We start from the raw sequence: 16,817 nt of genomic DNA, 5'->3' as shown, positions 1-16,817 counted from the left end.
TGTGGGATGAGATGAGCTCAGGATCCTTCTACTCTAGCGTCTTCCTCATAATCCACGCACATTCATTTTTCAGCAGTTGGTTGAGCCAGGATCCAAGTAAGAGATATTTGTAGGCCCTTCTCTTTACCTTTTTTTCCACACTCTTTGTTTTTACCTTATTACTTGTTTAATCTTCATTATAACTGTGAAAAAGAGGGATGCCTAGATGGCTCAGCAATTGGGCTCTGCTTTTGGCTCAAGGCATGATTCTGGAGTTCAGAGATCAAGTCCCACATTGGGCTCCCTGAGGGGAGCCTGCTTCTCCCTCTGCCTGTGTCTGCCTCTCTCTGTGTGTCACTCATGAATAAATAAATAAAATCTTTAAAAAAAAACAAAACAAAACTGGGGAACCCTGGGTGGCTCAGTGGTTTGATGCCTGCCTTTGGCCCAGGGTCCAATCCTGGAGTCTCCAGATCGAGTCCCGCATCAGGCTCCCGGCATGGAGCCTGCTTCTCTCTCCCTCTGCCTGCGTCTCTGCCTCTCTCTCTCTCTCATAAATCTTTAAAAAAAAAACAAAACTGAAAAAGTTAGTATCAGTTCTGCTTACAAAGGAAGAAACTGAGGTCCTGAGAGATTAAGTAATTTGCTTAGCATCACAGAGTTAATGAGTGCCTTTAGCTGAAAGTCTGTCTGTGTCTCCAAAGCCTATGTGCCTTTGTGGAGTCAGAAGACTGAATTTAGGTGCCCAGGTGGCTCAATCGGTTAAGCATCCAACTCTTGATTTCAGCTCAGGTCATGATCTCAGGGTATGAGATTGAGCCCTCTGTCAGGCTCCATGCTAGGTGTGGAGCCTGCTTAAGATTCTCTCCCCTCGGGACTCCTGAGTGGCTTAGCGGTTGAGCGTCTGCCTTTGGCTCAGGGCATGATCCTGGGGTCCCGGGATCAAGTGCCGCATTGGGCTTCCTGCAGGGAGCCTGCTTCTCCCTCTGCCTATGTTTCTGCCTCTCTCTGTGTGTCTCTGGTGAATAAATAAATAAAATACTAAAAAAAAAAAAAAAAAAAAAAAATTCACAAGTTTTCCCCATTAGTTGAGTGATGGGCTTCATGGTAAGGGGGCGTTCATTTATTTTTTATCTGAGTGTAATGGTAACTCTAGAACTGGGTTTTTAAGATTTGTGAATCCTATTTTAACTCTTTAATTTTTATATCACCTTATTGAGGTACTGTCAAAGAGAAAGAGAGACAGACAGGTGTTTAAGGTAGCAAGACAGGTTTCATTTAGCCTAATGCAGTAGGGAAGAGAGACTGCAGCATAAATTGAGTTCACATCTACTGAAACAAAAGATGAGAGCCTTTTTAAATGCTGGTATGTGCTAAATGAAAAATACGGGAGATACTAGGTTGAGAGGTTGGTCAGTGTGATAACGGCCATCTATGTTTGCTAATTTGATGCTCATTAAAGTTAGGCTTCTGCTTTCCCACAGAGACTGGGAGACAAGGGCCATAATTCTTTCTGATGATTACATTTCAAATGGAGGGTTCCCAGGTTAAGAAAAGACATTTCTGGGTTATAGAAGATTTATATCTCAAGGATCAGAGAAAGGATTTATAACTGCAAGTTTTCTAAAGTAAATGCTCTAAGCAAAGTGAGGTCAGGAACTTGTAGTCAGGTTTTCACTGGAACAATAAATTTTCTTGGCAACATTGAGCTTTCTTAGGCATTTTAAGGGGGTTGGGGTCATCTGGGAACATGGCCTTAAGCTGATAAAAGCTGTACTAGAATTTGGTTATGTCCCTTAGTGTGCTATGGGAGAGGGTGATGGAATTGTTTGTGCTGAGTTTGCAGTTCCCGGTACCTGGATAACATCTTATATACAAACTTCATGGCCTGGAGATTTGGGGGGAATGATAAGGCTGGAATTTAATCCCATCTTGGGAAAGGGAAAAGAACCTTCAATGAAGGGAGTAAGGTATTGTTTTGGGGGCTTTATGCAAAGAGAAGAAGGGGAGCTGTCAGGAAGTTGATTTACAGGACCTGAGAAAGCAGCCTTGGATTTTGTTATTTAACTCCAAGATGAATGGTATAAATCAGTGTAGTCCACAGGAAGGCAAGAGATAGCTGTTAACTGAAAACATAAAGCTTCTTGGAAGAGGGAGAACTTGAGTTTAGCCTTGAAGGATGACAGGTGGCCTTTTCTTGGTTTAGCATTTTATTATGGTATTTCTGCAAAACCCTGTCTGATTTCCATAGAAATAAATGATAAGCTCATGATTGTATTATATATTTTTAAATATTTTTCTTCAAAAACACTACCCAAAGTTGCTATCTTTCTCTCTCTTTTTGACTCTGGATTTCTGGAATGGTTTTCAGTCAGATCTCTTCAAATCAGCATGTCCTAAAGAGCTTCCATGTTTTTGCACAGTTCTCTGTCCAAAATCTTCTAACCCCCACTTTCATATGCACCTTCAGGGAATTGTTTATGCTTCAACACCCAGATGAAGTAGCAGCCTTTCTTTGCTCCCGTGGTACAGTGTTTTCTATTTGTCCTCTCCTATTATAGCTCTTATTCGGTTTGTTGTAATTTGTTTGTAGGGTCAACCCCCTAGTATAGTTTCTGGCCCATAGAAGGTGCCTCATGTTTGATTAATAGATGTGGTTAAATATAATAAGCTCTGAAATATGTTTTCCAGTGTTAAGAACTCAGCTATCTTATGTGCATAGGTATAATACATATTTGTTAATTGAATTTTTATTTGTTCTTAGATGGCATTAAGAGGATCTGCGCCAGTGACAATTATACCTCTTCCTGGAGAGCAAGTACAGGTTCAGGGGGTCATCCAGACAGCTCAGTCTTCTGTAATTCACCCACCACACGTGCAAACGGTACAAAAATTCAAAGACTTAGTGGTTAAGAGAGGGGACTTTTATACCCTGAGTCTTTGGACACATCGAAGCTGCTTTAGTTACAGTATTATAAACCAAGATAATAAAGTTGTCTTAGAAAATAAGACTGTAGGACAAATGAGGCAAATAGAAAAGTTTGAGGATTTCTAGTTTCATATATAGACTACCCAGTGAAAAGTAAGACAATTTGGGGAAGTTATTGCTCAGAAATGAAGGACTTCCTTAAAGGAAATCACCTTCTTGTCCCAGTGGTATCGTTCATGAAAAGGAGAATTCTGAAGCAAGGGCGATGATGGTAGGTAGTATCAGCAAAGTAATAAAAGTATCTACCTTATGCTTTGTGGGGTCAAATAAGAGAGGTCTCTCATAGCAGAGACAAGTTCTTATTTATACCCATCTGCCTTCATATTACTGCCTAACAGCAGTAGGAAGGAAAGAGCGATCCTGGGTTCTTTTTTCTTTCTAATCTTTGTCCCCATTTTATCTTCTGGTTCTTGTGAGTCTCAAAACGCCTTTGGCCATCTGCCATTTTTTTCTGCTGACTATTTAGTATCTGGCAGTGTTATCAGCTCTACAGCTGTGTCTTTATGTGGTTTTCCTGATGAAAGGTGGCAACTGCATGGATTTTTGAGTTTTTATATGAAGAATTTACTGTTACTTGCCAGTGGTGTCACTAAAGAAAAATATTTTATCTTAGTTATATAAATTTTCCCTTAATTCCAGAAATTATCTTCTGAGACTATGGAATAAATTTAGGGACAGTAAAACAATAAAAGGTTTAGGTTAGAAATGGTATATTCGGGTGGCCCAGGTGGCTCAGCGGTTTAGCGCCGCCTTCAACCCAGGGCCTGATCCTGGAGACCCGGGATCAAGTCCCACGTCAGGCTCCCTGCATGGAGCCTGCTTCTCCCTCTGCCTGTGTCTCTGCCTCTCTCTCTCTGTGTCTCTGTGTCTCTCATGAGTAAATAGATAAAATCTTAAAAAAAAAAGGAAAGAAATGGTATATTCATGATGCTTAAAGAAATATAGAAGTGACACATATTAAAAAAAAAAAAAAAGAAGTGACACATATTTCTTTTTTTTTTTAATTTTTTTTTTTTTTTAAATTTTTATTTATTTATGATAGTCACAGAGAGAGAGAGAGAGGCAGAGACACAGGCAGAGGGAGAAGCAGGCTCCATGCACCGGGAGCCCGACATGGGATTCGATCCCGGGTCTCCAGGATCGTGCCCCGGGCCAAAGGCAGGCGCCAAACCGCTGCGCCACCCAGGGATCCCATGACACATATTTCTTAATTATTACCCTAAGTTATTATGTTACTATTTCTTAATTATTACAGGTCATGACCAGTTCATCTTTTTCTGCCAAAAGATACAGATTTAATATATAAATAAGTAGTTGTACACTAGAACTTGTTTTTGAAGGAGATTATAGATTGTACAACAAGTTTCTATGGAAACTTAAGATCTAAGTCTGATTCATTTAGGGGAAGGTTTTCTGTAGATAGTAATGTAAAGTATTGATTTGTTATGTCCTTTCCAGAAGCCCATTGGGGTTATTTTATTTTTTTAAATAAAGATGAGGGATCCCTGGGTGGCGCAGCGGTTTGGCTCCTGCCTTTGGCCCAGGGCGCGATCCTGGAGACCCGGGATCGACTCCCACGTCGGGCTCCCGGTGCATGGAGCCTGCTTCTCCCTCTGCCTATGTCTCTGCCTCTCTCTCTTTCTCTCTGTGACTATCATAAATAAAAAAAATAAAAATAAAAAAATAAAATAAAATAAAAAAAGGTGAAATCAGGGGGCAGCCTGGGTGGCTCTGCGATTTAGCACCACCTTCAGCCCAGTGTATGTTCCTGGAGACCTGGGATCAAGTCCCATGTCGGGCTCCCTGCATGGAGCCTGCTTCTCCCTCTGCCTGTGTCTCTGCCTCTCTCTGTCTCTCTTATGAATAAATAAAACGTTTAAAAAAAAAAAAAGATGAAATCAAATCTCACAGTACAACTTTAAACAAATTTGGAAATTTTAATATAATTTAAAAATTGAAAATAACGTTTTCTTAATTGTAAGATATTATGACTTAAAACTTGCACATGGTTATTGTTGACATAATTTTAAAGGGCTTATTATTAATAGTTACCATTTAGTATGTGCTTGCTATATGCCATGCACTAAGTGCCCTATGTGTATTAACTCATTTAATTGTGAAGTGAGAGAAAACTTAATAGTACAGATGTCTAAGTTACGTATGTTTATAGCTGCCCTTGCCATGACCTCCATCTTGCTAAACCGACTCATCTGTTCTCAGGCCTTATTTCACTTTACCCGTGAGCATCCCTTGACATAGTTGATCATTCTTCTTAATACACTGGTTTTGTTAGTTCTCTAGGACATGTCACTTACGTGGTACTCTTTCTTCTCAGTGGTGGCTTGTTCTTGGTCTTGCTGTTCCCTCCCCTTCTTCCTAATCTGTTCATGGTAGAGTGTTCCTGGGTTTTGTTGTTGGTCCTCTTCTATGTATATTGAACAGCTTTAAGGACTGTCTAAAGAGCTATGACAACCAAGTCTATATGTCTAGCCCCAAGACTTCTTCCCTGAATCAAAGCCTCATATATTTAGCAGTCTCTGCAACATTGTTATATCATAATTTGATAATAGTTGGATTTCTAATAGCATTTCAAAGTTAGCATGTCCAGAATCCAAATCAGATTATTGATTTAAAAAAAAAAGTGTGGAGGTCAGTTTAGCAATACAGTGGAAATCAGAGACTGGTCTTTATAACTCTAGTAAAATAGTATTGCTTTATTTTAGGGATAGACTTTCTTCATAGTTCTGAGCATGCTGTATTATATGTTCCTTTAATTAGTTTGGGCCTCTGAAATTAATTTTGCTTTTTCTTTTGTTCCTTTCTCTTAGACCTTAGATTTAATGATAAATGCATTTAGTTGGCAAGAGACAGAACATATTTTCTGAAAGTAAAAATTAAATTGTTTTCCACCCGCATTGTTCATCAACGTAAAACCAGTTCTGTTTTTCAGGTATCATCTTTATCAGAAAGTGAGGAGTCTCAGGACTCATCAGACAGCATAGGCTCCTCACAGAAAGCCCACGGGATTCTAGCACGGCGCCCATCTTACAGGTGAGTGCTCATGTTTCAAATCCCACATGTCTTATATTACACCAAATGGTGCTGTGCAAAGCAAACTATATAAAGAGGGAGGATGTATCTGTATAAGATGGGAAATGTTAAAAGAGAGAGGTTTGAGCCAGATTACAAAGGGCCTAAGTTGCTGTCCTGAAGAGGAATTTAGTCTTCTCTTCTGGCAAAGTATTAGGTGTCTCTATTTACTTTTAGATAGTTCACTTTAGTAGCAATGTGGAAGAAGGACTGTAGATTTTAGGAATTGAACTAGTTTGTGTTCCCTTTCTTAGCTCCCTAACTCTGGGCCTTGTTGCTTTGCTAAAACACATTTTTTCTGCATTCTTTGTAACTCCTGCACATACTTGAAGCCTTATTTCCTCCTGGAAGCCTTCTGATTACTTTCTTTCCAACTCCCAAAACCAAGTTAAGTCTTTCTTCTGGTGCATTCTTTTTACTGACCCTGTTACAGTATGTATTTCATCCTGGTGGAATTCCGGTTAATATACATGGGCCAGGGGTGCCTGACTGGCTCAGTCCAAAGAGCATGAGACTCTTGTTCTGTGGGATCATGAGTTCAAACCCATGTTAGGAGTAGAGATTACTAAAAAGAAATAAACTAAAAGCTGGGGGTGGGGGTGGGACATGCTCTTAAATAATTTTTTGCATTGCAAAGTGACCATATAAGAGTAAATGCTCAATTACTACTTGTTGAATGAAACAGCTAAAAGGCAGAAAGAAAGGGAGACAGAAAAGGATGATATACTGTCTTTGAAAGCATATAAACAAATGCAGTAAGATATTATAAGAAATGTTTTAAGATATGTTATAAAAGATGTTATAATATGAAATTTTTTTTTTTTTTTTTTTTTAGAAGTTATAAGAGAACTCTGTATAGGGTATAGTAATTCCTGCCTGGCGGGATAAATATGGGAAGGACTCATAAAAGATGTCATTTGGACCACTGCTAATCTGAAAAATTTTGTGAGCTAGGGGCAGGGAGGGGTTTGGTAGCAGGAAAAGAGCTTAGGCTGAGGGACAGTGTAATCAAAGTATGGCATGAAAGAGGTTGGCCTGTTTTGGAAATTGGGAACTTAAGGAAGAGGAGGTTTAGCAAGAAAAGGTAAACAAGAGCCAAATTTCTTAAGACCTTATTACCATGTTACAGAATTTGGACTCAATAGACAATGAACAAATTTTATATGTGAATTCGGCAGGGGGGAAGGATGAAAAAGAAACACTACTAAAATGAGCTCATAACCAGAAATTTCATTTTTAAAGATATTTATTTGACAAAGAGAAAGCACAAGTAGGCAGAGTGACAGGCAGAAGAAGAGGGAGAAGCAGACTCTCCACTGATCAGGGAGTTTGATGCAGGGCTCCATCCCAGAATCCTGGGATCATGATCTGAGCTGACGGCAGACAGACACTTAACTGACTGAACCACCCAGGCACCCAGTAAATCCACTTTTAGCAAGCAGTAGGAGATACAATAAATAGAATTAAACCACTAAAGAACTTTTTTTGTTTTTTATAAATATTTTATTTACTTATTCATGAGAGACATAGAGAGGCAGAGACATAGGCAGAGGGAGAAGCTGGCTCCATGCGGGAACCCAATGTGGGAATCGATCCCTGGACCCCGGGATCACGCCCTGAGCCGAAGGCAGATGCTCAACCACCGAGTCACCCAACGTCCCACTAAAGAACTTTAGATAGCAAAATTACCAGGGACTATATGTGTAATTAAAATTATGAAAGACATAAAGAAGGAATCTTTAAGGAATCTTACCCTAATACCTAGGGTAAGAGACTGGGGAATTTAAGAAATAACTGAATAAAACTTCTGGAAATAAAAAATATAATTGCTAAAAACTGTTGAGGAATTTTCAGTGTTACACAGCAGGTTAGGTATAACTGAGAGAATCAGGGACCTGGGAGATGGAACTCCCAAGTACATGACCTAGAATGTAGAAGAGCACTGCCAGCAACTTTCTCAAATGACCAAAATTTCTAAGACATGAATTTGTCAGCTGCAGAAAGCAAGGTCCCAAACAAGATAAATTAAACCTAAATCTAAATAAAACTTATTAAGTAAAACTGGAGCACACCAAAGATAACAATAAGATCTTAAAAGCTTCTTTTTTTTTTTTTTTAAAGATTTTATTTACTTATTCATGAGAGAGAGAGAGAGAGAGAAAGAAAGAGAATGGCTGGGACACAGGCAGAGAGAGAAGCAGGCTCCATGCAGGGAGCCCGATGTGGGACTCGATACCGGGACTCCAGGATCACACCCTGGGCCTGGGCCGAAGGCGGCAATAAACCGCTGAGCCACCCTGGCTGCCTTTTTTTTTTTTTATTTTTATTTTTTTCCGGTAAAGCTTTCAAGAGGGCAGCCTGTGTGTATACACACACACACACACACCACATCTTTATCCATTCATCCATTGAAGGACATCGAGGCTCCTTCCACAGTTTGGCTGTTGTGGACATTGCTGCTATGAACATTGGGGTGCAGGTGTCCCTGAGTTTCACTACATCAGTATTTTGGAGGTAAATACCTAGTAGTGTAATTGCTGAGTCCTAGGGTAGTTCCATTTTTAACTTCTTGAGGAACCTCCACACTGTTTTCTAGAGGACTGCACCAGCTTGCATTCCCACCAACAGTGCAAGAGGGTTCCCCCTTCTCCACATCCTCTCCAACGTTTGCTGTTTCCTGTCTTATTAAATTTCTGACTAGTTATGACTACATTTCTGAAGGGGGAGGCTGAAACTGTAGTTAGATTAAGTATTAAGCCCCAGTGTAGGGACTCTACCTTAGCGATGCCATTTGGGGCCTGTGGTTTTCTTTTAAACAGTTCCTTCCTTTTGATCAAACACTCAAGCTAACTGAGAGATGTGATCATATTTTAAGGCATTAGTGCTACTTTCAGCACTCAAGTTCTCGTGGTTTTTGTTGTCCCTTTGTGTGATAGCCAGACTTTTATTTATTTATTTTTTTAAAGATTTTATTTTATTTATTTATAGAGATGCAGAGAGAGAGAGAGAAGCAGAGACACAGGCAGAGGGAGAAGCAGGCTCCATGCAGAGAGCCTGACGTGGGATTTAATCCAGGGTCTCCAGGATCACACCCTGGGCTGCAGGCAGCGCTAAACCGCTGTACTACCGGGGCTGCCCCAGACTTATTATTAATCTCTGTGATATTCACAGGTCACAACTTCAGGTTCACATTCTCTTTGTGTTTCATTCTTAAATGAGATTATTTGTTTGGTGGTTTAGCAGCTATGAACATGCATTTAAAGCTTTTGAGAAGAATACAGTTCACACTTTACAATTACTGTTTAAGTAGAAAAATTGTCAATATTTGGAGTGTACCTTTAGAGCTATGGTCCCCAATCAAAATCAGGCAAGTCCTCCTGGAAGGAGTCACCTTTTTTAAGCCAAATGTCTTGTTCTGTGATCTTTCGTAACTGACTTTCAACTTCCCCAAATGTATCAATACAGGCCCAGCAGTAGGTGGTGTTGGCCACAGCACAGACACCTCCTTACTCAACTAAAACCTGATTCAAGAGCTATTCTGTTACCAAGGACAACTTTGGCTAGAGTTTTCGCTATTGCTTTAGCAGCAAATAATGCAATAAAAGTGGGTGGAAGTAATCTACCTTGATGTAAGCTACTTCTCTATTCTTAACAGTTTGATTTAGAGATCTCCAGCATCTGTATAGGACCAGGTGTCTGGTAGGGCCTTCTTTAGCTGTGTGGTGTGTACCCAAAGCTACCTTTTAGTTTTGCAGCAGTATCAGTAGTCAGGAACACTTGGTAAGGTACTTTCCAACAGGGCTTGAGAGCTGGGTGTTTGTTTCTGTTTTGTTTTTTGTTTCTTGTTTCTTTTCTTTTTCTTTTTTTTATGACCTTTCCAAAATACCAGTCACCAAGCTCCAGACTGTGACCAATAGGATCCTTTGATAAGATCCTTTAACCTATTGATGATACGCTTTAGTATAAGACATTAAAGACTTACAGTAACTGGTTATATTAGCACAAGACAGCCGGGAATTAGCAGAAAGTTGTACATCAATAATAGCGGTTTACTGGCAACTGTCTCCTGTGAAGTGAGTTTGAGCAGATCCAGTTTCAACGTCTTAGGCCAAGGGAGTCCAGCAGTTTCAGCAAGCTTAGAGGATTTCATTAGTTCTTTCAGCCTTGCCTGGTTGAGGACGTTAGGGGCAGTGATATATGTGCTGCCGAAGCGAGCACTGTTAGGGGCAGTGATAATTTCAAGATGTTCATAAGACCTTTATCAAGGCTTGAATGAATTGCTCAGTGAAATGCGTGCCTCAATGGAAAGTATAGCCCAAGCGGGAAGCACGTTTTCTAAAGTTTTTTGTTTTCCCCTGCCACAAGACTAATGCCCTCACATTGACAAACCAGTCTATCTCTAGAAAACATACAGACTATCACAAGAACATATTGATAACCCATGCTGGATGACAAATGAATGAAGTCCAGCTGCAGGTGTTCAAAGTGGTTGGAAGGAAGAGGTTTGAAGCCTCTGGAAACAAAAAGCTTTTCCAGGATTATGAACTTGACAGGTTAGGAAATGATGGTAAACTGTTTTTTCAGTCTTATAGATAAGTCTCCACACCAGGTTTATTTATAGTTTGAGTCTTAAGCATACTATGGGAGGGGATAAAGAAATGTAAAAACCAAAAAATGAGATTTGCCAAAAAGTGGGAAAGAACCCAGAGGCCTATCTTGGGTTTCCCATAGCCCTAACTACTTCATCTTAATTTCTCTGATTTAGGAGTAGGCTGTTGCCATATTATAAGGACTTCATGACAGCAGAAGTCTGGCATTGAGTGGCCTTAGGCCTTAATAAGTAGGCATCCAGTAAATGTATGTTAGGTGAAAAAAACATTCTCAGAGCTAGGACAGTAGTTCAAGGACCAGTAAATATTTCTGACAACCTCATGGACCCAAAATGCCTCCTCAATGAGGGAGTGAAAGGTACTATCTTAAGAAGATCTAGAATTACTCCTAAAGACAGCCAAAGAAAGAACAGACAGCTTCATGTACCAGATAGGCAGAAAGGCAAGCCATGTTCTTAGGAGGTAACCAAAAAAACCAAAAAGGAAATAGCTATTCCCAGGAGAGGAAGGCTCATTATCTACTGGGTCTGGATTTGGATACAAAGGGACAACATGAAGTTTTATTTTCCTTCTCTCAGTAGGGATCAGGAAATCTGTTTACAAAAACTCTTGAGGGTCTTCCCCAGTTTTAAGAAATTTTTTAACTATGGCCTTTAGTTCAGCCTCAGAGCAAGGAATAAGAGATAACTGGAGAGGATCACGGGTAGCCCCAAGTCGTCTTACTTTTTTTTTTTTTTTCCCAAGATTTTATTTATTTACTCTTGAGAGACAGAGAGAGGCAGAGGGAGAAGCGGGCCCCATGCAGGGAGCCTGATATGGGACTTGATCCTGTGACTCTAGGACCACACCCTGAGCCAAAGGCAGACAGTCAACCACTGAGCCACCAGACAAAAATAAGACTTTTGTCTTATTTCAAAAGTCGCTGTCTCTTCAGAATGGAAAGGTGGTTCAGAATGGAAGCTCACTAAGAGGGATACTCAAAAGGACAGAAGGGAGCAGGAGGAGTCACATCAGTCTTAGTAGTCCTGTTGTAGATATCTTTGCTCTTTTTCATTAGCTTTTTGCCGTGAATCTTTTTTTTTTTTAATTTATTCATGAGAGGCACAGAGAGAGAGAGAGGCAGAGACACAGGTAGAAGGAGAAGCAGGCTCCACTCAGGGAGCCCGACGTGGGACTCGATCCCCAGGCTCCAGGATCACGCCCCAGGCCAAAGGCAGCACTAAACCGCTGGGCCACCAGGGCTGCCCTGACGTGAATCTTTTAATGAAACTATTTTGGAACTTTGAAATCTATTGGAGGCTCCTTGCCAATGAAAACAGGCAACCCTTGCTTTCAAGTGCAATTTTTAAATGAATGATCTTGTCTAAGTCAATGTTCCTCCTAACAGCCATTTTAATTCCACGTTGTTTTAGTTTAAAAAAATTTTTTTAAAATTTTGCTAGGTATCTATAACTTCCAGACTATAGTTCTTAGACATAAAATAAGGAGGTGTGCCAGAATATGACACACTCAATTCTGTAGATAAAAGAATCCCATCTCTTTTAACTAGGCCTTTGGGTTTCTCAGAGCCAAACTAATACCAAAGAGGGACTTGCTGTGAGATTGAGATTCATGGGTGGTTTTTCACTGTACCTCACTGCATGGAAGTTTTCTTGAGGCCGGTGGAGAAACTGGTGTCAATCTCACCTGTTCCTTGACCAGCTTATACTAACATTGGGAGTCTTTGAGTTAGGTGGCAACTGCTGTAATAGCCCTTGAATGCTTTGACCTGTGACCAGCCATTCTTGTGGCTTTTCAGTTTCTGAAATCCCCACTAACAATAACTTTTATTTACACAAAACAAAACAAACATGCACCTCAACACACTAGCAGTAACCAAAACATATCACTGTACGTGGCTAAAGCCAAGGCAATTCTTTGTATACCACCAGCAGTTCCCCGTGTGAACTAAGCCAGCCCATGGACTGGAACTAGGAAAGGCTTCCAACGTGGAAATGTGGGCAGAACCAAGGATTAAAGACTGGTACTCCTTTAGAACCTACTGTCAGTCTAGCCTGACACATTAACCCTTTACTACAAAGTCAGATTGGTAGCTTGGATGCAGAAAGAGCAGAGCTAAAACTGAGAGGGACCTTACCAAAGGCCCTAAGACATGGCAAGAAAGATGAACTCTGAAGGGTCTCTATGCCTGCTTATTGTTGTCCTTAGATTCTGCCTGAAGTTCTGTTTTGATCCTGACACCATCAAATCTGTTAAACAGAATTCAGCCATGTAATTTTAAAGATCTAACTGGCTTTATTAAAATTAATAAGGCAGCAACCCATCTAGCGAGTGGAGGGGAGCTCCAAGGAGCTATACAAAATGGAAGGTTTTTTATAGGAAGAAGGGTGGGGCAGGACAGTTTTAGCAAATGAAAAGGACTCTTACAGACAAGGTCTCTTTCTCTTAGTGGGAAGATCAGGGGTTCTTTTATTTATTTATTCATGAGAGAGAGAGAGAGGCAGAGACACAGGCAGAGGAAGAAGCAGGCTCCATGCAGGGACCCCGATGTGGGACTCAGTTCCAGGTCTCTAGGATCATGCCCTGAGCCAAAGGCAGACACTCAACCACTGAGCCACTCAGGCATCCCAAGATTAGGGGTTCTTATGATGCAGATTACCTTGCCTTCTTTGGTGGGTAGAGAGGGCCCATGTGGCACTCATTGGCACTGACCTGAAAACTTCTGGCTGACTAGTTAAGACTGCCTCTCTGGAGGAAGTTGAAACTGCAGTTAGATTAGGTATTAAGTCCTAGGTTGGGGACTTGGCCTAAGAGACGGCATTTGGGGCCTGTGGTTTTCTTTTTAACAATACAAATATGCGAGCTGAAACCAGAGTGGGAAACAGAAGCATGAAAACTAAGGTACACCCATTACTTTAGATACTGCAGGAAGGGACTCTGACCCTGAGACCACAAAGTCTGATATAATTTTGAAAATGTCCCAAGTTACTTGACATGCAGAGAACCTGGAAGAATCTTAACTGCATGGGAAGACTCAGCAGATGCCATCTCCTAGATGACACAGATGTTGGAATTATGTGACAGAATTTCAGAGGAGCTATTATTAAAATATTTCCAATAAGTGTGAATTCTCCTGAAATGAATGGAACTCTTCACAAAAAGTAAAAGATATAAAGAGAACTAAATAGAAGTTTTATAGTTGAGAAATACAGTAACAGAAATTAAACCTCACTGGATAGGTTCAGTAGGAGAGTAAAGATAAGGACATAGCTTCAAAGATAGTTCATTGGAGATGATCCAGTTTGAACAATAGAGATTAGAAAAATTCACTAATTCCCAGGGACTTGTGAGACAATACCAGAAGTTCTAACATTTATGTCATTCCAGTCAAAGGAGAAGGATAAGTATGCTACAGGAAAAAATATTAAAGAAACAATAGCTGGAATGTTCCTAAATTTGGTGAGACCCAGATTAAAAAAGCTCTCAACAGGGGTGCCTGGGTGGCACAGTCAGGTAAGTGTCCAACTCTTGGTTTCAGGTCGAGATCAAGCCCTGTGTTGGGCTCAGCATGAAGTCTGCTTGAGACTGCCTCTCCCTCATCTCCCTGCATGCATGTGCGCACATACTCTCTCTCTCTCTCTCTCTCTCTCTCTCTCTCTCTCAAATGTCTTTAAAAAAAAAAAAAAAGGCTCAACAAACACATAAGTTGTAGATAAACACAAAGAAACTCCTACCCAAACAGGTCATAATCAAACTCTGAAAACTGTAGGCAAAGAACACTCTTGTGAGCAGCCAGAGAAAAACAGGAACAGTGTGGGGATGCCTAGGTGGCGCCCTCTCCCTCGGCCTGCCCCCTGCCCTCTTTTGCGTGCGTACTTTGTCAAATCAATCAATCAATCAATCAATCAATCAATCAATCTCTTTAAATAATTTTTTAAAAATAAAAGGAAATAGTGTGAATCATTACAGATTTCTCATCAAAACCAAGGAGGCCAGAAGGAAATGAAATACATGTTAAAACCGTTGAAAGAAAAAATCATTAATCCAGAATTCTGTAACTAATGAAAATACCCTCAGAAATGAGAGGTGAAATAAATATTCTCAGATGAAAGAAAACTAAGAGTAGTCATTGACAGCAGACCTGCTCTAAAGTAACTGCTAAGAAAGCTCTTAAGACAGAAACTTGGAAGGTTAGGAATGAAGAAACAGCAACAGCAAGATCTGGACAAGTATTTTTTTTTTTTTTTTAAGATCTGGACAAGTATAAGGAATTATTTGCCTATTGAATTTTTTTTTTAAGATTTTATTTATTTATTCATGAGAAACAGAGAGAGAGAGAGAGGTAGAGGGAGAAGCAGGCTTTATTTCATGCATGGAGCCCAATGCGGAATTCGATCCAGGGACTCCAGGATCATGCCTTGGGCCAAAGGCAGGTGCTAAATCACTGAGCCACCTGGGAATCCCCCACCTATTGAATTGTTTAAACTATGTTTGGTTGACAAGAGAAGATGTCATTGTCTGATGGGCCTTTCAGTGTATGGAGATGTAGTATGTCAGACAACTACAACATAAAGGGGAAGAAAAAGAGACTCAATATGGTGATAAGTTTTCTAAGGTTCATTTAACATGGTAAAATAGTGTTTCTAAGTAAACAAGATATCTGTATTATAACTCTCTAGAGCAATTACTAAATTATATGAAGAGATTTAGTCAGATATATGATAAATTAAAATGGAGTTCTTTTTTTTTTTTTTCCTAAGATTTGTTTATTAGAGAGCACAAGCAGGGTGAGGGGCAAAGAAAGAAGCAGACTCCCTGCTGAGCAGGCAACCCAATGTGGGGCTCGATACCAGGACTCTGGGATCATAACCTGAGCTGAAGACAGATATTTAACCAACAAGCCACCCAGGCCACCCCTAAAATGGTGTTCTGAAAAATTCTCAAAAAACCCAAGAGAATACAGAAGACTTTATTTTTTTTAAGTAAGCTCTGTGCCCAACATGGGGCTTGAACTCATGACCCTGAACTCAAGAGTTGCACGATCTACTGACTGAGCCAGGCAGGCACCCCCAGAAGACTCTTTAAAAACAGAAAGCAGGGCACCTGGGTCTCTCAGTCGGTTAAGCATGGCCTTTGGCTCAGGTAATGATCTCAGAGTCCTGGGATCAAGCCCCCAGTCGGGCTCCCTGCTCATTGGGGAATCTGCTTCCCCCTCTGCACTTCCCCCCATTGTGTTCTCTGGTTCTCTCTGTCAAATAAAGTCTTAAAAAAAAAAAAAAAAAGAAAAGAAAAGAAAGAAAGAAAAAAGCAAATAAGTGGTAGATCAAGTGATATCATTAATTATATTAGGAAGACATGGATTCGGGACACCTGGGTGGCTCAGCAGTTGAGTGTCTCTGCCTTTGGCTCCTGGCGTGATCTTGGGGTCCTGGGATTGAGTCCCGCATCGGGCTCCCCACAGGGAGCCTACTTCTACCTATGTGTCTGCCTCTCTCTGTGTGTCTCTCATGAATAAATAAAATCATTTAAAAAAAAAAAAAAAACATGGGATCCCTGGGTGGTGCAGCGGTTTGGCGCCTGCCTTTGGCCCAGGGCGCGATCCTGGAGACCCAGGTTCGAATCCCACGTCAGGCTCCCGGTGCATGGAGCCTGCTTCTCCCTCTGCCTGTGTCTCTGCCTCTCTCTCTCTGTGTGACTATCATAAATAAATAAAAATTTTAAAAATAAAAATAAAAATAAAAATAAATAAATAAATAAATAAAAAAGACATGGATGCAACCCACTAATTAAGAGATAATAAAATTACAGACCCAATATTCCTCATGAATGTAAACACAGAGATCCCTAGCAAAATATGAGTTTGGCAAACGAAAACCAACAACATATAAAAGGCATTATATATGATTATCAGGTAGGATTTTATCTCAGGAATGCAAGATTGGCTTAACATATGAAAATCAATTGATGTAATACATCATATTTATAGAATAAGAACAAAAAAAGGTAAGATCATCTCAACAGACACCGAAAAAGCATTTGATAAACCGAGTACCATTTACTGATAAAAATGCTCATGAAACAGATAGAAGGGAGCTCTTCAGCCTAATAAAGCACCTCTACAAAAGCCTGTAGCCAGCAGCATATAATGG

The 16,817-nt window shown here is 40.3% G+C and overlaps 1 protein-coding gene across 13 annotated transcripts in view; it reads left to right on the top strand.

Annotated features, from left to right (window-relative positions):
• The window catches only part of ATF1 (activating transcription factor 1), an 88,800-nt gene that overhangs the window by 41,844 nt on the left and 30,139 nt on the right, over positions 1 to 16,817 (top strand). For 10 of the 13 annotated variants that reach the window (XM_072797928.1, XM_072797925.1, XM_072797927.1 and 7 more), the window contains one exon: positions 5,919 to 6,019. In XM_072797928.1, the coding sequence (XP_072654029.1) occupies positions 5,919 to 6,019 (101 nt within the window). Of the gene's footprint in view, positions 1 to 2,743; positions 2,864 to 5,918; positions 6,020 to 16,817 lie in introns of all 13 variants that reach the window. The other 3 variants (XR_012017344.1, XM_072797930.1, XM_072797931.1) reach the window with 1 other exon arrangement.

This window comes from Canis lupus, chromosome 25 (assembly GCF_048164855.1).
Source record: "Canis lupus baileyi chromosome 25, mCanLup2.hap1, whole genome shotgun sequence".
In the NCBI taxonomy this organism is placed as follows: domain Eukaryota; kingdom Metazoa; phylum Chordata; class Mammalia; order Carnivora; family Canidae; genus Canis; species Canis lupus.
Note: the sequence above shows the minus strand (reverse complement) of the source record. Positions and strands in the feature narration are given on the sequence as shown.